The sequence below is a fragment of the Elephantulus edwardii genome, unplaced genomic scaffold (genome assembly GCF_000299155.1).
Source record: "Elephantulus edwardii isolate Elephantulus edwardi_28Jun2011 unplaced genomic scaffold, EleEdw1.0 scaffold00097, whole genome shotgun sequence".
Classification (NCBI taxonomy): domain Eukaryota; kingdom Metazoa; phylum Chordata; class Mammalia; order Macroscelidea; family Macroscelididae; genus Elephantulus; species Elephantulus edwardii.
In genome coordinates, this window is record NW_006399847.1 from 11,072,843 (window position 1) to 11,095,013 (window position 22,171).

Below are 22,171 nucleotides of genomic sequence, written 5' to 3' on the forward strand. Positions count from 1 at the left end.
AAGGCGTTTGACTGAGTGGATCATAACAAACTGTGGCTGACTCTGAGAAGAATGGGAATCCCAGAACATTTAATCGTGCTAATGCGAAACCTATACTTGTACCAAGAGGCACTTGTCAGAACACAGCAGGGTAACACTGCATGGTTCAAAATGGGGAAGGGCGTACGCCACAGATGTGTCCTGTCTCCATACCTTTTCAACCTGTATGCAGAACAGATTATCCAGGAGGCTGGGCTCTATGAGGAGACTTGTGGCATCAGGATTGGTGGAAGATCTATTAACAGTCTGCGTTATGCAGATGACACAACCCTGCTTGCTGAAACTGAGGAGGACCTCATGCTGTGAGATGAGTATGGAGATATCCTTGGGGGGCTGTAAATGTGGCCTGAAACCAAGCACAGAGATGGTCCTTCCTGGTTAAAGTTTCCTGGTGCTTCTAAAGCACTGACTTTCAGCTGCTGTGTTCACTGCAAGTTCCTTAAGAATCAGACTGCATTTGCTACTGTGTAAATTAACCAGCAGCTGTATTTTTTTATGTGGAACACAACAGAATGTTTTTGACAAACTTTTAATCTTCTATTTTGTGAGTGCCTGGGTACTCAGCTCTGACTATCCAAGGGGCAGCAGATTTTAGGATAAGGCCATTCCTTGGATTATAATTAGGAACTAGCTATTTTGTTGGACTCTTATTTTCTGTCGTCACCCCAGAACTCCCCCTATTTTTATTAGAAGAAAGCATTCTAAGATTTTTTTTAGCATGTTTAACAAATTGCATTAAGAAGCTGGTGATCCTATTCCAAAGTGGCATTCATTAAATATCCCTCTCTCAGGTGTATTTATAGCCTGATAGAAGTTCAACAGTATACCAATTTAATCTTGCTGCAGAGTGACAATTTTTAAACCATTAAATTTCAGGATAATAGGCACACATGGAATTCAGGAACATAAACTGCCTTTGGGAAGGGACCAACTCACACTCATGTCACTTTATTCCCATTTTGCTCAGTTGTGGGTTGTATCAGTTTCATATTTTCTGTGCCCTGGCTTGTTCCAGCCCCCCTGGATTTATATTGCCCTGATGTGAGAAATAAAATGAAACAAAATATCACTAAGGAAGATAGACACTGCATCTATTATTTTTACTGCAGACGTGTGTGTGTGTGTGTGTGTGTGTGTGTGTGTGTGTGTGTGCGCGCGCGCGCACGCGCTCTTAAAAATCTTGAGCTGCTTTAGAAGGTTACATTAGCTGCACCGATCACCTGTAAGTTATTCCCAAATGGAGGATGAGAAGATGGGTGGTAATGAGCAGACTGTGTGCCTTTATGAGCCCTGCTGCAGCGTGTGTGCAGAGGAGTCCATGAAAACAGTCAGCCCCTCACCACAGAACACAGGAGCCAGAGCAGAGTGAACTAAACTATGAGTCCATGAAGAATTTCTCCTCAGTAGCCTCATCTATCTTTTGCTTTATCACAAGAGATAAGCTTGGAAGCAGGCCCAAGGAAGATAAAAATTCTAGTTTATTTTCATATCAAACTATATTCTTTGTGATTAGATGCTGGTCTGGGCAATAGGCAGCAACAGGCAGCAGCTTGATACTGGGTAAGAGACAGAGCTTTTGAGCTTAGGTGATCACACAGCATTGACATAAGAGCACTCATAACTCACTCAACAACTAGAAAACAGCTTACAGAGAAACCCAGCTTACATTGTCAATGTCCACACTTAAGCAAGTGATAAAGTTTGGCTAGTTAAGCGGAAGGGAGTTCTGGTGGCTTAGTGGTAAGGAGTTGCTTTGCCAACCGAAAGGCACATGATTTGAATCCACCTCCACAGGAGAAAGATGGCCAGTCTGCTCCTGTATGATTTATTACCTCTGAGAACTTACTGGAGGGTCAGCTATAAGTACCTTCTGACTCTACAGTACACAACAACCAATTATGCTGATAAAGGGTTCAGAGAGGTGACTTAATCTAAGAGTTAAGAAAATGTTCTAGAAATTGGAAGTCCTATAGCCATGTGGCCTTAAACAGCCTACTTCCTCTACCTCCATTTCCTTTTCACCAATATAGACTAATAATAGTAATTTCTTCACAGGACTGCTATAAAAATTTAAAAAGCTGATGAGCGCAAAGCAGTTCCTCCAACAGTAAATGCATGTCTCGAATGTTGTATTTTGTTTATTCCAGCATTGTACAACTGGCATTGTACTAGTTGTCTTGGGCTGAAATAATTAAATGCCATACCACTTTTTATTTGGTTTTTTTCTTCTCTTTAGAATTTTACCTTTAAGTTAACATGACATAGTAATTTTCACAGGGTTATCAATATGTTTAGAAGTCCTTACTCAGCTGTATCCTAGCAGTTTGGTATTAAGTATGCATTGTTTGACTCAACTAATATCTGTTCCATCTCAGCTGTGGGGGAGAAAAAAAATAAATACTTCTTCATTGTCCCAGCTTCTATCTCAGCCTTTAATTATGTCTCAGCACACAATCTTAATTGCATAAGCCAGGAAATAAGAGCCATTTGCTCTCTCATTCTTATGTCTAAATGCAATTTATAACAACATAAATGCTTAAATAGGAGATTATCTTAACACGTGGAGATACCTTTTCATGGCCAACTGGTGTTTGGTGCTAAGAAGTCCAATACTGTTTGTACCATCTGTTATGAGAGTTATGAACCAAGATTTCGTGCTCACCCATGGCACTTGGTCCTCCAAGGGTCAGCCCTCTATACTGCTTCTCTGCAGGAAGATACAGCACTCAGAGCAAAGTCACTGATTTCATCAGTTGCAAGCTATACCAGCTACTTCGTATAAATAGAAACTCTCCAAGAAATTATCTTTCATTTCCTTTCCCTCATTTCATTATTTTTTACCGCAGAAGAGATATATTGGAATATAATTACTTTGAAGAACATTTCTTTAAGTCTCATTCATTCCTTATTTCCTTTCTCACTGTAATTTGAGTATAGAATTTGGGGTTTTTTTCTCCCTCTAATTTTGTCTATCCCACCTAAATTTCAGAACCATCTCAGGAACAGGTTTGAGGCTTTGAACACTAATGAGCGAAGGCCAGATGAGTTGTGGGAGGATATCAAGGGTATCATCCAGGAAGAGTGCAAATGATCATTGCAAAGACAGAAGAGGAAGAAAAGACCAAAATGAATGTCAGAAGATACTCTGAAAATTGCACTGGAGCGCAGAGAAGCCAAAGCACAAGGAAGAATTCAAGATACAAAAGGGTTGAATAGAAGATTTCAAAAGGCAGCACGAGATGACAAAGCAAAATATTACAATGAAATGTGCAAGGAGTTGGAGTCAGAAAATCAAAATGGCCGAACTCGCTCAGCATTTCTTAAGCTCAAGGAACTGAAGAACAAATTCAATCCTAGAGTTACTGTAATCAAGGATGCTTTCGGCAGAAAGTTAAAGGATCCAGGAAGTATTAAAAGAAGATGGAAGGAATATACCGAGTCACTGTATCGAAAGGAATTGGAAGACACAGAAGAATTTCATGAAACAACATATGAGCAAGAGCCTATGGTGATGAAAGAAGAAGTTCAGGCTGCTTAGAAGGAAATGGCAAAAAATAAGGCTTCAGGAATAGATGGTATACCAATTGACATATTTCAGTCAACAGGTGCTGCCCTGGACGCGCTCACCAAGTTGTGCCAAGAAATCTGGAGAACGACCACTTGGCCAACTGACTGGAAGAGATCGATATTTCTTCCTCTCCCAGAGAAAGGTGACCCAACGAAATGTGAAAACTACAGAACAATCTCACTGATTTCACATGCAAGCAAGATTCTACTGAAGATTACCCAAAAACAACTGGAACAGCACATCAACAGAGAACTACCAGAAGTCCAGGCTGGGTTTAGAAGGGGTCGTGGTACTAGGGATATTGTAGCTGATGTTAGATGGATCTTGGATGAAAGCAGGTAATGCCAGAGGAATGTCTATCTGTGTTTCATTGACTATGCAAAGGCATTTGACTGTGTGGATCATAACAAACTGTGGCTGACTCTGAGAAGAATGGGAATCCCAGAACACTTGATCGTTCTAATGTGAAACTTATACTTGGACCAGCAGGCAGTCGTCAGAACAGAGCAAGGGAACACTGCATGGTTCAAAATTGGGAAGGGCGTACACCAGGGATGCATCCTATCTCCATACCTTTTCAACCTATATGCAGAACAGATTATCCAGGAGGCTGGGCTCTATGAGGAGAAATGTGGGGTCAAGATTGGTGGACGATTTATCAACAATCTCTGTTATGCAGATGAAACAACCCTGTTTGCTGAAACTGAAGAGGACCTGAAGCGCCTGCTGCAGAGGGTCAAGGATTGCAGCCTACAATATGGATTGAGGCTCAATGTCAAGAAGACAAAGATTCTCACCACTGGACCAATTGGCAACATCAGGATGGATGGTGAAGAGATTGAGGTTGTACACAGCTTTAGTTTGCTTGGCTCCACGGTCAACACTCTTGGCACCAGCAGCCAGGAAATTAAAAGGCACATTGCCATGGGAAAGTCTGCTGTTAGGGACCTCTCCAAAGTACTGAAGAGCAATGGTGTCTCTCTGGAGACTAAGGTGTGTCTGATACAGGCCATGGTCTTCGCAATCACTTGTTATGCATCAAAGAGTTGGACAATGACCAAGGAGGATAGAAGGAGAATTGATGCCTTTGAGCTGTGGTGCTGGAGAAGAGTATTGAGAATACCATGGACTGCTAGGAAAACAAGTAGATTTGTCCTGGAGAGAGGGTTAAACCAGGTGGCTCCTTGGAGGCAAGGATTCTGAGGGTCCGTCTAACATACTTTGGACATGTTGTGAGGAGAGACAAGTCCTTGGAGAAGGACATCATGCTTGGGAGGGTGGAGGGACAGCGCAGGAGAGGAAGGCCCTCTATGAGGTGGATTGATTCATAGGCTGGGATAATTGGGATGGGAGTGTCAGAGACAGTGCGATTGACACAGGACAGAGCCGAGTTTAGGGCTGTTGTACATAGGGTCGCTATGAGTCGCAAGCGACTCGATGGCACATAACAACAACAACAACAATTTTGTGTAATTTATTTTTAGTTGGAGACTTTTGTATTATTACTGGGCTTGATAGTAATGAAATTTAGATTTGGGGATGAGATATTGAAATACGTCAGGCAAACCACTTGTTAAAAAAGAAACATGAAAAAATAAATTTACTCTTATGTTTAGATGTATCTTATTCCACAATCACTTCTGAATCCAGCTACAATTTCTGTCAGTGTACTTTTCTAGCTGTTTTTTAATAATCTTCAGCGATATTTTACTTTCATGTTATACTAATGTTATTGTTCAATAATTTTCACACTTTTTTGGATCACTTTTTTTGGTGCTGAGGACACAGATATGACTGTCTCCTCAGTTGGTAAGGTAGTTATCTTCCAAATTTTTGTCATAGGCTAATGAGAATGTCGAAGGCTGCATCTGTTTGTAGAAATACCTCAGTTGATTTCCAGTCAATTCCTTCTTTTTTTACCAATGCCTTAGTGCGGCGTCAGCTTCATTACCATTAGTTCTTGATCCTTACTGCTTCCTTAAATAGGTCAGTGTCTCTTGTTGTTGTTGTTGTATTGGTTGATTGAAAAAGAAAGACACTGGTAAACCCCAGTGTACCCATAGTCATCCTGATCCTCAATTCAAATTGAACTTTCCTCAACAAATTATAATTATGGACAGGAGCATTTGATATGTGTATAACAGTGAGTAAAAATTTCAAATGACTCAATAGCTTTCTAACTTACCAAGGTACTGTTTTAAGGTGTGTTGTAGAAAGTGTCTACCTGTAAATGCTTTGGCATGATCATAATTAGGTAGTCATTAGAAGGGTCTGCTTTCCAATACCAGACCTGCCATCTGGACAAGTTAGTTTCATTCTCTGAGACTCAGTTTTACTTATCTACAAACTTGGAGGGAAGAATAAATAACTTTGAAAGTCACTGAGATCAAATGAGATACCACTTATAAAGTAGTGGCATGCAGTAGTTGGGTACTACGTGTTAATTCCTTCTCCTTGACATTCCACTAAAATGCCATCCCTTAGAACACGTAACAGAAGGCAGCATGCCCACACACATGCTCAGTATGAGCCACATAATGTTTTATTTTTAAATTTGAATTGTTTGACACACAAATATTAAAACTATTTGAGACACTATGATTTATTGGTTTTTCCATGACCTTGCAAAGTCTGGGAACTCTGTGGTGCAGGAGGCAACCTGGAATCAGGTCACTGTTTCTCACTTTGATTTCTCCAGTCCCCTCCACTCCTGTTGTCCTAAACCTGCTCCACTTCCTCCAGTGCCCTCCACTCTTGTTGTTTTACGCCTGTTCCACTCAGTTAAGTGGCCTGGCTGGCCCTGATGAGACATGTGTTTCTTGTATATGAAGACAGTGAAATGCAGTTAAGAAGGAGCCTTCTTAGAACTCTAAGCTGGATTTGAAGGAGGTTCGTGAATTGAAAGCTATGGTGAAGTGAGTGGCCTCTGGATGATCAGATCAGATTCAAATAAACGGATCTTCTGTACTCGCAGAAGATCAGCAGTAACATGTTTAGCTTAACAACAGTGACACCAGTTCACCAAGGTAGAACAATTAAAAGAACTTTTCCAGCACAAATTTGGCCTTTATTGTGCCCACACCACCTGCACATGCCCTCCACCAGACAGAACACCCACCACTTGTCATTTCCAAACCTCTGGACTTGCAGGAATATAAGCAAGGAAGAACAGAGGAGTTGAGTCAAGTTTGATTGTTGTCAGTTAACTTTGCATTGGTTCCACCTCACAGCAAGTCTTGGTAAAGCAGAGCTAAACTCTCCCCGCTCCTGTGATGGCTTCTTTTCCATTGAATTGTGCTGATCCATCTCTCTAGGTGAAGGTCATCGTCTTCACTGGCCCTCTACTTTTCTAAGCTTAACATCCTTTTCCAAGAACTGGCCCCTCCTAACTCCAACCAGTGAATGAAAGAGAGCGGATCTCCAGACCTGGCTCTGTGGACGCCCTGGCTGCACTTCCGTACAGATTTGTCTTGTTTTTGACAACTATACTGAATATGAGTAGGACTCTATAAATAGCACAAGCGTAAATACTGAGACAGTTGTCTGCATACATCAGTCCAAAGTATATAAAAGAAATAGAAACAAAAAAGTGAGCGTTTGGCTTAAACTATGGAATGAAGTTTCTTAACCTTCCACTCTTATTCCTTGAGAGACCTAATATAAAACAGAACAGGAAAATCTGAAGTAGAGAGAAAACCGCCTGGTGTGGCTTTCTGCCTATAACACCTATTAAGAACATGCAGACCAAAATCTGACTCTCAAACCAGTATGGCTGGCTAGGAAAAGAGGCCATAGGGGACGGGGGAAATAAATGTTTCTTCACACTGGCGAGAAGAGAATGCTTGTGCCCCGTGAGGCCCTTTTCAACGTCTGTGACTTCAAACTTAACACAAAATGTGTATTTATGCAAAAAGTTTCATCAATACAAAGGCCAACTTATTAATGAAGCCTCTCTGTCTTCAAAGTATAAAATTAAAAGACTACTATAACTACAGGCAAGCAAGCATTTGGATTATGTTGCATTTGAAAATGATAATGAAGATTGTCCATATGGTCTAGTGCACTGTAAACCCCTTACACTGCATTAGCAAACACCTAATATGGTTGGGAGTTTGATTATTTGGCTCATTTGAAATTCTGCTGTGTCCTGGGTCAGTTTGACCCAAGATGATTTACTAGGATTAGCTGTCATTTTCTTTTTAAAATGCCGCTTGTTACTTAGGGAGAAATACAAATTTTAGACTGATATGTTTGCTACTATAGTACCTTATTGTTGTGTTGTTATGTACCATCCAGTTGGAACCAGCCCATGGCTGACCCTCCAGAGGGATTTCAGAGAGACAGTTAATTGCACAGGAGGACATTGCCATCCTTCTCCCATGGGATGATACCTTAGTCTTGTTAAATATTCTCACTTTATACCTCTTCTTTAAGCATCTTTTAACTATATTCTCATCTATCTTGGGTCCATAATACAGTCTTTACCAACTTGGTGGTAAGATCTGTTGAGGAGCCTATTCAAAGGCATGTGGTTTGAATCCATTAACTGCTCCATGGGAGACAGATAGGAACTCTTCTCCCATGTGATCCACAGTCTCTGAAAACTTACTGGAGGGCTGACAATGAGTCCGTTCTGACTCAGTGGTACATGACAGTGGACTTCCTTGGTTTTTTGTTTTGTTTTGTTTTGTGGAGGTTTTTTTTTACTTGTGTAAGATATATGTAACTTTAGATTGCATAGTTAACGCTTCAGTGTTCTGGGAGCAGGAAACAGAGGTCAGAATTAAACTCTCCCCAGAAGAACTAGAAATGTTTGTGCTCTCTTGGCTTGTTACATGCTACTACACCAAGGGAGGAAACGAGTGGTGAGGACCTCCCGAGAGACCTGGAGTATGAGTTCTCCTTTTTCATATGGGATGACAGTCTCTGATGGGGAGCTAAGCTGTGCTCCTCTGGGATATGGTCCTATGTCATCCCTCCAGCCTCCCGTTCTTCTGAAAACTGATCCCTTTTTCTGTCCTGGGCTTTGCTTTACACACATCCTTCACAGAGTCTGCAAACCCAGTCCCATTTTGCTCTTTTTGTTTCCAAAGTGTGCCTTTTATATTTCACCCTCAGATGGATTGAGTTTTGTTTTGTAAATATATCCTAGAGAGGTCTTCTCTTTGAACCTGAATGTGACAGTGTCACTAATAACTTTTTTTCTTTAAGTTGCTAAGAACATTAGGAGCATGTTAGTAACTAAATACAGTAGTAGTGCACTAGGCTCATTGGCCATTTTATTTCTCTTTGAGGTAAGAAACGTGAACTCATGCTTGACACTGTCAATTCCTGCTGTCACTGGGGTTGTCTTGAAGATGGGCAGCACGTCCTTGTCCCCCTCTGTGTGTCCCAGGACTGCAGGATGGCCGGCCTGTAAAAAACACTGTATGCTAATATGTGAATGAAAATGGTCATTTTATTGACAGTTAAACCTGAGCACACATTAGACCTGTGCCCAGACTCCCACGTCCATCATCTCTGTGTGTGTCTGTGTGTGTCTCTGTGTGTGTCTGTGTCTGTGTGTGTGTGTCTACCTAACAGATCATTTTGTTCTAAGGAAACTCGCCAAGAAGCGGAAGGAGACAATGAGCAGCACTCGGCAGGAGATGACTGTGATGGTGAACTCGATGGACAAGAGCTATGCTGAGCAGGGCACTAACTGTGACGAGGCTTTTTCCTTCATGGACACCCACCACCTGAACGGCAGGTGTAAGTGCTGGCCCTTCGCGCCTCTGTTGCTTTCTCTCATTTCCCAGGATTCCAAGTACAAAGAGAGAGGGAATTTTAAAAAGGGAAACCTTCCTGAAAAAAAAAATTCACAAAATGGATTTCTCCAGTCACTTATCCTGAAAATCTTCTATATCCTGGAGGTTGCTTAGCAGAGGTAGTATTACAAAAGCAACAGAACCGAGAGGCAGAGCACAGGAGAAGGCACCTGCTCGTCATCACCCTGGGATTGTTCGAATCCCATTTGTAAGCCAGCCAGGTGTTAGGCATACACAAGGGAGATCTGGTAGAAAACAATTCACTAAATAGTAGCAACATGTTCATTGTTTGTTTATTTACCTGACAGGTTCTGCCTTAATTACAGGGCTACTGGTGGCAATTAATAATTTAAGCTGCATTTCAACTTCACAAGTCTTGCATTTCACTCCAGGTGGATAAATCTTATTCAGCTAATACTGCCACCTGTAATCCAGGTATAAGGCATTATTTTAGGAAACCAACAATTAGATGGAGGTACAAAACAAACAATCATTTCATTCCTAGTCATCTTCGGAGAAACCAGAAGAAGTTAGTTTCCTGTGCACATGACTAGCTAGCTGGTTCATAGTCCTGGTGAGTTCAAGGTCAGGAGTTTCTTTGCCCTCATGCAGTTCATGCCCACCTACTACCCCTAACTCTGACGACATAATTATGATGCTGTTTCAATGAGGTGAAATCCAATGCAGTTGTCATAGATACTGAAAAGCAAAACCAAGTTACTTACCTGCAAGTTACTTACCCTCAGAACCGCAGGAAACAGCATCACTTCTGGGTGCTACAGACACATGATGTTTTCTGTATCTATTTGTGGTATGTGGGGTCCTTGTCATCCACTGGTCCCTGTGGTAGCCTGCCTCCGGAGCTGGGGACCTCAGTCATCACTTCTCTCCAGGATACAGGTGCTAGCCAGGCCGCAGTGCTTTGCTTACATTCAGCAAGTCTTTGTAGTGCTTGATATAACTGTTTCTGGTTGTGCTGGCCCCTTCTCTGTCTACTCGGAGGCATTCTTTGGGAATATTCTACATGCACACAGACTGTAGAGCTAAAACACAGGGTGCCTTGGTGAAGACAGAAGGTCAGCACCGCTCTTGCATCACTTTGCTGGTCTTTGTCTTGGGCCTTCCACATCACTCAAAATGTAAAGTAAAGAAGCTCACAGTGCTTCATCATATCTCAACATGCCTTCAGTTGTTAAAAAAATCATTCACTCTGCTTTTGTATAAAGACACTGTATTTTGCATTTTAAAAATATGCATGCATTGACTGAGATAAAATGATTGCTGGGACACATGTTGAGGAGTAGACTGAGAGTGTGCTGTCCACCAGGTCTCAGGTTTGAATCCATGTGACACTGGCTGAATTGCATGAATATTTTTATGAAAAAGGACTACTCACATAAATTTATTTTTACTTTTCAAAATAATCCATTAATTCTTCCAGTATTCTATTTGATGGTGAAATTTTTAGTGAATAAATTTACTTAGAACAACCCACCCAGGGAACAGAAATCAACATTAGCAGTTGATTCAGACAGGGCTTTTGAAGTTTGCACAGCAGGGGATATTTGCCTCTGGACAGGAGGTTTAATTTGGCAGATACTTTTTTAAAAAGTGACTGTATCTCTGAATCCAGAAATAATCACAAAAAGCAGGCTGCATCAGAAGCTGGGCATGAGCGCCTGTGGCTGACCTGCCTCTCTCTACACAGCCCTTTGTGCCTCCCATCAAGAAAGCAGGAGGAGAAACCCACCAGCAGGCTTTCCATTTTACTTTCCTTCTTTGGGTGATGAAGAGGTCTCATCACATCTACTCTACTGGGAGGAGCTCTAATGGAAAACTTTATCTTCATTCTCTCCCAGTGCCTTTAAAGGCAGAGGGAGAAGTAACTGAAGAAGGAAAATTATAGGTTGAAGTGTTCACTGGGCCCCCAGGCCTCAGCCCCATTACAAGTGTAGATAAAGATAATTTAGGCTTTGGACAAAAAGTGCTGGAGATTTGAAGATAAGTATATGTCAGAAAAGAGACAGCAAGAAATATGAAATAGGAGAGTTTGGAAAGATTTATGTGTCCCATTCATGACAGAAAGTGCAGCCAGAGTGCTCCTTTGAGGCAAGAACAGTGAAACTTCATCTCACATACTTTGAGCATGTTGGTAAGAGGCATTAAAAAAAAAGACATCGTTCTGGGAAAGGTGGGGAGTCAGCGAAAGAGAAAAAGACCCCAACAAGATATGTTGACACAGTGACTGCAGTAGTGGGCTCAAATATGCCAGCGGTGATAAGGACGGCATAAGATAGGACAGGTTTCAGATCTACTGTTCATAGGGTCACTATGAGTCATACTCAACTTGGGGACACCTGAATAGGCATCTATCATGGACCTGAAATCATCTGTCCACCAAGGCAAGCATGAGTTGAAGAATCCACTTTACTATGTTATAAATAGAGAGAAAATGGGGATGTATGGTAGGAACTAGTTTGGGTTTTATATTAAAAAATAAAATAATTTTAAAATCTTTGCTTAAAAGAGCAATGAAAGAAAAAGTTTTCCAATCTCTGCTTTGCCAGCAGCATAGAAATGTCTGCAGTCACAGTGCAGTGTCACTCTCATGGCCCTGGTGTGTTTGTCAGCTGCCACGCTTGAGGTTTTGATTCATTGGTCACCCTGAATTTCCTGGCAGCTTATTGTCAGTGTCCATGATGAATGTGATTCTTCTCTATTTCAGCAGAGATCTTGAGCTTTGCACTATCATTTACTAATTCTGTGACCCTTAGGGAGCTCTAGTGGCCTAGTTATAAGAATTTGTGCTGCCAACACAAAGGCACGCAGTTCTAGTCCACCAGCTGCCCTTTGACAGGAAGATGGGCAGTCTCCTTCCATGTTATTTACAGCCTCAGAAAACCCACTGGAGGGTCTGCTATGAATGGATTCAGATTCAAAGACATGTAAGAACAACATGGTTAATTATGTGTTGAATAGCTACAAAATGATCACCACAAACTGAGCATGTCAAATAAGTTATTTAAAATAAATACACATGTAGAGACACTATTCTAAACCAGCTATTGCAGGAAAGCTTAAACATGTTATCTTGTCATCAACAACATGACACATATGGAGGTGGCAAGATTGATATGAACATTTAGATCCAAATAGTACTTCCTGTGGAGAGCAGCTTTCTGGCAAGTTGACTGGAAAAAAAAATATATATATATATATATATATATTCCTATTTTAAAAAACTGTGATCTGACAGAGTGTGGAAATTATCAAACAATAACATTAATATCACATGTAAGAAAAATCTTGCTGAAGAGTATCAAAAAACAACTGGAACAAGTATATCAGCAGGAAGCTACCAGAAGTACAGGCTGGGTTTAGAAGAGGCCATAGCACTAGAATATCATTGCCAATGTCAGGTGGATCCTGGCTGAAAGCAGGGAGTACCAGAAAAATACCTATGTTTCATTGACTATGCAAAGGCATTTGACTATGTGAATCACAATAAATTTTGGCTAACATTGAGAAGAATGGGAATCCCAGAACACCTGATTGTGCTTATGTGAAACCTATACTTGGACCAGGAGGCAGTCATCAGAGCAAAGCAAGAAAACACTGGTTCAAAATCAGAAAAGAGTTGCATCAGGGATACATCCCATCTTTATAACTCTTTAATTTATATACAGAACAGATCATTTGGGAGACTGATCCTTATGAAAAAGAATGTGGCAATGGAATTGGAGGAAAACTCATCAACAATATGTTATGTAGATGATATTTCTTGCTTGCTAAAACTGAGGAGGACCTGTAGCATCCTGACCTCTCTTTCTGAAGCCAGAAGCCCCTCCAGCTGTCGCTGAGACTCCCAAGACTCATGTCCTTATACTGTAGGCATGGCCTGATATTTCTGTATTTTACCATTCCGGCAATTTTTCATTGTTTTTGTTCAAACATTCTTCTAGGTGTTGTAGCCCTGGTGTGTCCACTTGCTGTACAGAGGTAGCTTGTGGTTTCTGTGAAGCTGAGCACTGTGACACTGATGTGTCAAATGCGATTATGATTATCCACAGAGGACAGTGTTTGGTGGTGCCCCCCACTTAAAACAAGCTTGGAAGCAGGAGTGGCATCCACTTTCATTAATAGCTTGCCTCCCAAAACCCTATGAACCTGGAGAAAGGATGAAAGTCACACAAGTGTTGAGGACTTTCATTCATAGGGTCACTATAAGTCACCTATGACATGACGGAATTTAACAACATTTTTAAAAATTACATAATGTAAATAGCATTATAATGTTAATTACTGTTATTAAATGAAATGTATGTGTGACTAAATGAAAACCAATTTTTGTAAAAGGGAAAAATGAAATTAGGAAGTATGTGTTATTAGGATTGTATTTTCAGTGAACCTATTCAATTTGTGTACTAAGCAAATAATTGTATAAACAAGACTATATGAGTAAGAAGAAGAAAGGTGTTTGACTGGGTGAATCATAACAAACTGTGGCTGACTCTGAGATGAATGGGAATCCCAGAACACTTGATTGTGCTAATGTGAAACCTATACTTGGACCAAGAGGCAGTCGTCAGAACAGAGCAAGGAAACACTACATGGTTCAAAATTGGGAAAGGTGTACTCCAGGGAGGTGTTCTATCTCCATACCTTTTCAACCTGTATGCAGAGCAGATTAATGGGGAGGCAGGGCTCTGTGAGGAGAAATATGGCATCAAGATTGGTGGAAGATCTACCAACAATTTGTGTTATGCAGATGACACAATCCTGCTTGCTGAAACTGAGGAGGACCCTGATGCACTTGCTGCAGAGGGTCAAAGACTGCAGCCTTCAGTATGGATTGAGGGTAAATGTCAAGAAGACAAAGATTCTCACCACTGGATCAATTGGCAGCATCAGGATGGATGGTGAAGAGATTGAGACTGTTCACAGCTTTAGTTTGCTTGGCTCCACAGTCAATCTCTTAGCACCAACAGCCAGGAAATTAAAAGACGTACTGCCATGGGAAAGTCTGCTGTTAGGAACCTCTCCAAAGTACTGAAGAGAAATGGTGTCACTCTGGAGACTAAGGTGTGTCTGTTAAAGGCCATTGTCTTTACAATCACTTGTTATGCGTCAGAGAGTTGGACAGTGACTAAGGAGGATAGAAGGAGAATTGATACCCTTGAGCTGTGGTGCTGGAGAGGAGTATTGAGTATACCATGGACTGCTAAGAAAACAGATTCATTGTGGAGAGGGTTAAACCAGGCTGCTCCTTGGAGGCAAGGATTCTGAGGCTCCGTCTAACATACTTTGGACATGTTGTAAGGAGGGACCGGTCCTTTGGAGAGGGATATCACGCTTTAGAGTGTGGAGGGACAGCGCAAGAGAGGAAAGCCCTCTATGAGGTGGATTGATTCAGCAACTGGGGTAGTCGGGATGAGTATATCAGAGACAGTGCGATTGGCACAGAACAGAGCAGAGTTTAGGGCTGTTGTACATAGAGTTGCTATGAGTCGCAAGCAACTCAATGGCACATAACAACAACATAACAATCATTTTAAAAAATTGAAGATAATTGACATATTCTAAATAGAAATATCTGTTTTCAGTGGTTCAAGATAAATTGATCGATATTAACTTGTCATGTTAATAACAAAGAGCCTATGTAACAGTTAATTGAGTTTCCAAGCACTATTCAAAAGAAAAAGAATCATTTTCATACGGATTTAAAAGAGTACTGTGTAGGACTGCAGCTTTCACGCTGAATAAAGCACTCACAGAGTTAACACCTTAGCTAACACAAACCAGATCATGAGTCCTGAAAACGGCATGTCTAGGATCTGAGGAAGGAGAGAGGAAAAGATTTACATACTTCCAAAAGGTTTTGGTTTCTTCAAAGAAAAGAATGATTTCTTAACTAATAACTGGTCTGTTTCCTAGACTGAAACTTACCTCATCAGTATATTTTGAATTGAAATAGTGACATTTCATTTCTATCAATGTAGGATATGTAGGAAAGCAGAGGGCTCAAGACCAATTCCTCAAGGATCACAGGAAGAAGTTTCCAAACACTTTGTTTTTCCCAAATTCGAAAAGCAGATTTGAATACCTGAAGATAAGTCCCAGAATATTGGAATTGTAGCCAAATCACATAAACATCAATCTTGCCACCTTTATGGGTATATAATAGACCACCCACTGACCATTTTTTTCTAATAAAGAACTCAGACTTGTTGTCATCTAGGCAGAACCAACTTGTAGCTGATCCTCCACTGGATCTTAGAAGCACAGGAGGAGATTGCCTGTCTTTATCTCTCTGAGCTACTGCTGGATTCAAACCTCTAGAGATGCCTGGCCTGTGGGTTAGCAACCACCCCTGTGGACACTCTAAAATCTATGTGCAGACACATTCCCAATTTTTTCATTTTTTTTTGTCATAAAAATGAGCTTTATGTGGTAACAGAATTCTACAACTAACATTAGCCCTCCTAAGAACAGTTTAATGAATTTCTGCACTCAAAATGGTGGCTGACCTTTTGGGGTTTTATTTATCCTTCCTTTGTAGGGAAAGAAAAGTTAAGTGCTAAAAAGGGAACTTGTCCTCTGAAGTACGAGTTAGGTACCCAGAGACAACAAGGAATAGCAGTATTTGCCATGTCAACCCCAGTAAATCTCTGACATTTCCTCCTTTCGAGGCTAGACCAGTATGGATATCTCCCACGAGTGATTTGGGGATACTTTCATTGTATCACCTCTCCAGCCTCTGACTCACCTTTCTTTCCTTTACAGCTGTGTCCTCACCATCATCCTTTACAGTGAAAACAAGTACACTGAGCACATCGGTGCCTGCTTCCTATTACCCAGGTAACGGATTTTTCCACTGTCCTCTCTGTCATCACCCCTTAGCAGTCAGAATCAATCAGTGCGCACTTCGCCATCACTGGTGCTGGAGGAGGTTAATGTGTTTGATATGTGGTAATCCAGTGCTTTCTGTGGCTTTCTGCAGGGGATGGGGGAACTGTTATCAACCATTTACTGTTCTTTCTCTTTTTACTTTCTCTGCATTGACCTGCTTATGATGTATGACAGATCCATTTGTGCCAACTGCAATTTTAGGTGAGAACATTTACCTTTATCACAGTTTATTGCAGGCGTAATTTGGAAAGTCTGGGGTCACTCTGCAGGAAATAAAAGTTTTTATTCTAAGTGATGCAGACCATGGAATGGGGGTGGGGAGACAAATGGCCTGAGGGGAGGGGACGGATAATAAAATTACTTTCTCTAACACAGTCTTCTCTGGTAAGAGGGGTTTGCTGCACGTGTGTTGGGAATGGCACCCAAGGTGCCAGCAGGCAAGCCCAGCTCCAGAAATGTCCCTGTCTCTGCCTGGGATGCTGAGCTGGATCTGTTTACAGCAGGTCCTCACTCAGTTGCCCGTTCTTCCCTCTCAGAACTGCATTCTGCCCACTGTGATTGTGCTGAAAGGTGACAGTAGCTCACTTATTTTGACTTATTGCTAAGCACAAAAATTCTATTTCAAAAATAGCATTTTTCTAATTATGCCAAATATTATGCAGGAAAAATATGGAAACAACATGTTGATGCCTCCCTCTCCATCCCTGGGACCATTCTGAGCAGTGCCTAGAGTTGTGGCATGTCTGTCACACCATGGGATTTCAAAGGAGCTGAGGTCTTTGAGCAGCAAAATGACAAAACGGCACTTTATAATCATATGGTTTATTCTGTGTCAGTTGTCACTAGAAATGAAATAAAATGTTAGCCTAGTGAAGCAGAATGTATTTAAAGTATGAAATGTTCCCAGCAGGGGACTAAAGGGGAAAAATATCCCATTTGTCCAATATTAGAAGGGTGAAGAGAAATGGCGTTACCTGGCTATGATAACAAAATAACCATGAGCTGCTGTTGCATCTGAGACACATAAATAACCATTCAGTGCGGCTTGTGTTCCCTGTCTACCACTAACTTACCGCCAAGGAGCACAACTGAATCTTCAAGGTCTATAATGATTCACTGTGGCAAGAGTTGCATCCTTGGTTGGTCCACTTCCTTTCCTAACCTTTCTTAGCTCGCTGTAAGGGGTCCACATGTTTGCAGTGCCATTTTCCCACCTACGCTTCTGCATTCTCTGAGTTGTTAGGATCTTTGTGTGGAAGGAGATTTGTTCTCCTCGTAGTGGTATCTGGGCCTGAGGAAAAATATGAACTCAGAAATTTAACAATGGTCATCAAACAGAATTCTTAAATTTGCTTCATCTTGAGAACTCACTTGCAAAGCCCACTAACCTCCCCTCTCCCATTACGAAGCTGAACTGCAACCCTGAAGCCACAGGGTTCAAATCTACCAGCTGCTCTCTGGACAGAGGATCGGCAGTCTCCTCCCATGTGATTAACTGCCTCTGAAAACCAGCCGAGAGTCAGCTATGGTTCCTTTCCAGCACTATGGTACACCACAAGAACAACAAAAGAAAGAACAGTACACTTAGCTTTTCTGTAATGAAAGGAATGGGCTAATCTTAGGTACCCAACAATGTAACCCACATGCAAGTGACATTTGACAGGCAGAGATGTACTCTTTCTCTGTGCTCTGAGTATTCTTTCACTAAGTGTTCTTTCATTGCTCCTTAGGTGTTCTGGCGTGGAGGGAAGTTGTGAGGGGGAGGGCTGAGACAGGCATTATCAAAGGGAAGACAATATTCAGATTTCACAGCAGGGTTAACACAAACACCACCCTTTTTGGGGGGGTTGGGGGGGTCCTGTATCACCTGTCTTTTGCCCCAATACTCTGAATTATTTTTCTTTTTTTCCTTGTTGTGTACTGTTGAATAGGATCCGACTGGCACAGAAGGAGATTGCCCCTCTTTCTCCAGCGGAGCATCTGGTGGATTTGAACCGCATGTCTTTGGAATTGAAGCACAGCTTCTTGCCACCAGACCACCAGAGCTCCTCCAAACACCACTCTTTTAAAAAAAAGTCCCTACTTTGTTACTGTGAACACTAATGATGATATTTAAAGTTGGTGGACTGTCTTCATTGTAGGAACCTTGGTAGCAGAGTGCTTTAAGTGTAAAGTTAGTTGCTAACTAAAAGCTTAGTGGTTCACTGGACTGCACTGAGTTTGATTTGAATTAGCCTTCATTATTGAGAGTCTAGCAAAAGTGATGTTCATCGTAAAAAAATAAGTCAGCTGGCTGGAGAAATCATTTTTATCATGTGCAGCCTGGGCAGGTGTGTATCATCTTAGTAAATGGTAGTGCTTGGTAACTGTGCAAATGTCCCTGGTGCAAATGCCATAGAGCCCAGTAAGGATTGGTGACGTTTTCACGTGGAAGGATGGAAGATAAGCTACAAATAAACCAGCATTCTTTGAGGTTAGTAGTCAAAGCACTGTGGATCCTGGATGGACTCATAGATAACCCTCCACTGGGTTATCTGAGGCTGTAAATTGCATGAAAGGAGATTGCTTGTCTTTCTCATTTGAAACCACTGATGGATTCAAACTACCAAAGAGGAACTACCTCTGGATTATCAGCATAACTCCCTATGGATGGACTGCTTGCAGTTTAGAACAGAAAAGGCCCTGTTGTTGTGACCCTAGATTGACATAGTTAGTCCTCTGGGAAGCACTCTTTTGTTCTCCCATGCCCGCCCGTTAGCACTTTGGTGTGCTTTGACATAATTTTCTTGGGGAGATCTGTATCTTCCTTTACTTCCAAGATGTAGCATTCTTTTAAGTGCAAAACTTTTTTTATCAGCCAATCTACTTAAATTTTCCTTTGTTTCATTGAAGAATACTTCTTAGAAAACCATCATACCTTTAGTTCTGATTTTCTCTTAAAAGCTACAGTTGTTGTTGTTGTTGTTGTTTAATGCCTTCGAGTCGTAGACGACTCATAGCGACCCTACAGTACATTTTTAAAATATTTGTGGATAATGTTGGATTTTTTTCTTAAAAAAATTATGTATTTTGGGTAAAAAATTACCAACTCGCTTTGTTTTCCATCCCACACATCATACACATTTTGTTTTGCCATTGATTGCAGTCCTTACAATAAAACAGCCCTTTCCCCACTCCATGCCTATATTTGCTGTTTCTTCCTGTCCTTCCTCCCTGACTCCTCCGGTCTTCTCAGCTGTATCCCTGAGCAAACACTGCCTTTCTGGCCTCCTGTTATTAGTTGCTCTAAGAAGTAGATACTTCCCTGGAGTCATTGTTCACTGTTTAGGTCTGTTGTTAAGCTGAAAATTGACTCATAAGGGTGATTTTCATTTTAGTCTTGAAGCATAGTCTTGGGGGTCCAACAGTCACACACAGGCCAGTAAGCCTGATCCTTTCCATGACACTGAGTTTTGTTCCACATCGTCGCTTCTCTACAGGACCAGTTTTGGAAGTCCCTTTCCAAACAGTCAGCAGCGACAGGCACCAACTTCTGGCTTCAGTATCTTGACAGCTGAGGTGTCTGTCTCCTTGTGTTTTATTTCATTATTCTTTGTCTTTTACCAATAGTTGCATCTTAAATAACTGTTCAGCTTTTAAGAACACAGTCACTAATCACTAAAGTAGAAGTCAGAATTTTGGTTTTTTGTGGACATTGTGCCAATTGATCTGGATGTCCCTCCAGATGATGGTTCTGAGTCCACAGGCCCATTCCTTTCAGCTTTTTGGTTATGCCTATAAAGTTTTTATAACCTTCGTGTCTAAATGCTCAGCTATATGAGTGGATATATTTATAACATATCGGTAACGTATCAGGCTGCTTAGCTACAAGGTTAGCAGTTCAAATCCATTAGCCAGCCTGTGGAAGAGAGAAGTGCATTTGCTTCTGATAAAGACTTAAAGCCTAACGAACTTGACTAAGGGTTGCTACAAGTAGGCATCTGTCAGTGGGGTTCTTTGATTTGGTATACACATGGAGAAATATCTTCTGTCAAACGTGTATTTGTTTTAGGTGTGGTCTTGTTTGGTTCCCATCCATGTCAGCTTAAGTACCCACTCATAGATCATTGTTATTACTGTTGTCTCAGGATTTTACATTTAATAGTATTTGCCTATGTTGCTTGTACTTCTTTCACTCTCCCCAGGATCTGTTTTCCACTGTCATTGATCGCTTCATGCTGGACCTCCCTTATTGAATACTGACATTTTCTTTCCCTAGCATACATTAGTACATGTTTACTCTTATAGTTTATGATTTACGTTCCTTCCTTTCCCTTCTCTGACAACTTTCAAAGAATGTTTCTTTCTATATGTATATTTTCTTAAATTTTGCAGTATTGATCTCATACAATGCCCATTTGTGATTCATTGAAATTGGTGATTGGGATGCAAAAGTTGGAAACACAGGAGGACGGGTAGTCAGAAAATACTTAAGAAAGGTGATCCAACAGAATGAGGAAATTCTTGAACAATATCATTAATATCATGCAAGCAAGATATTGCTGATGATCATTAAAAAAGGACTACAACATTACATGGACAGGGAACTGCCAGTAGTTCAAACTGGATTTAGAAGAGGCTGTAGCACAAGTGGACATCATTGCTGATATCAGATGCATCCTGACTGAAAACAGAGAATAACAGAAGAATGTCTATTTGTGCTTTGTTAACTATGCAAAGGCATTTGATATTGTGAATCACATCAAATGGCTAACATTAAGAAGAATAGGAATATCGGAACACTTCATTTTGCCCATGTGAAACCTGTACCTAGACCAAGCTATTGCAGGAAGAGAGCAAGGGAACACTGCATGTTTTAAGATTAGAAAAATTGTGTATTAATGTTTTTATCCTTTCTCCATACTCATTTAATCTCTATGCTGAAAAGCTTATTAAAAAAGCTGGACTCTGTGAAGAAGAATGCGGCATCAGGATTGGAGGAGGACACATAAATAACCTTTGTTAGGAGAATGATACAACCTTCCTTGTGGAAAGGGAAGAAGACTTGAAGCACTTGCTGCAGATCAAATACTACAACCCTCAATATGTATTTCATTTCAACATCAAGAAAACAAAAATCCTTGCCATGGAGAAAGGATTGAAACTGTCAGTAACTTCATCTTACTTGGATCCACAATCAGTACACTTAGTACTAGCAGTCAGAAGGTCATGACACCTTGCACTGGGAAAATCTGTAGTCAGGGAACTTCTCCAAAATTTTGAAGGGCAATGATGTCAAGTTGAGTAGTAAAATACTCCAGATTCCGATCTTTTCAGTAACTTGCTATGCTGCTGAGAGCTGGAAAAAGACTAAAGATGACAGACGACAACTTGATTCCTTTGAATTGTGGTGTTAGAGTGCTGCATTTCTCATGGACTGCCAAGAGAGCAAACAGATATATCTCAGAAAAGGTGCATCCAGAGTGTTTCTTTGAGGCAAAGAGATAAAGCTTCATCTCACATACTTTCAGCATATTGATAAGAGAGATAATTCCTTGGAGAGGGAAGTCATGCTTGGGAAGGTGGAGGGACAGCAAAGGAGAGGAAGACCCTCAATAAGGTGGATTGGCTCAGTGACTGCAACAGTGGGCTTTCAGAGATTTCAGAGATTGTGAAGAAAGCAAAGGACAGGACAGAGCTCAGATGTGTTGTACATAGAGTCACTGTGAATAATACTCGACTCATCAACACCTAACAATAACAATTTTTTCCTATAATTATATTTTATTAATTTTCATAAACATTTACAGAGATTTTGGGTTTCCATTCATTCATTGTTGCACTATTCTCTCTACCCTCCTCCCAGTTT

General features: G+C 41.0%; 1 protein-coding gene across 2 annotated transcripts in view; it reads left to right on the forward strand.

Moving 5' to 3' along the window:
• PTPRM (protein tyrosine phosphatase, receptor type, M) overlaps positions 1–22,171 on the forward strand; it is a 921,068-nt gene that overhangs the window by 638,976 nt on the left and 259,921 nt on the right. The window contains exons 14-16 of one of the 2 annotated variants that reach the window (XM_006891411.1): positions 9,207–9,358; positions 16,198–16,272; positions 16,498–16,524. In XM_006891411.1, the coding sequence (XP_006891473.1) occupies positions 9,207–9,358; positions 16,198–16,272; positions 16,498–16,524 (254 nt within the window). The remainder of the gene's footprint in view (positions 1–9,206; positions 9,359–16,197; positions 16,273–16,497; positions 16,525–22,171) is intronic. The other variant, XM_006891412.1, reaches the window with a different exon arrangement.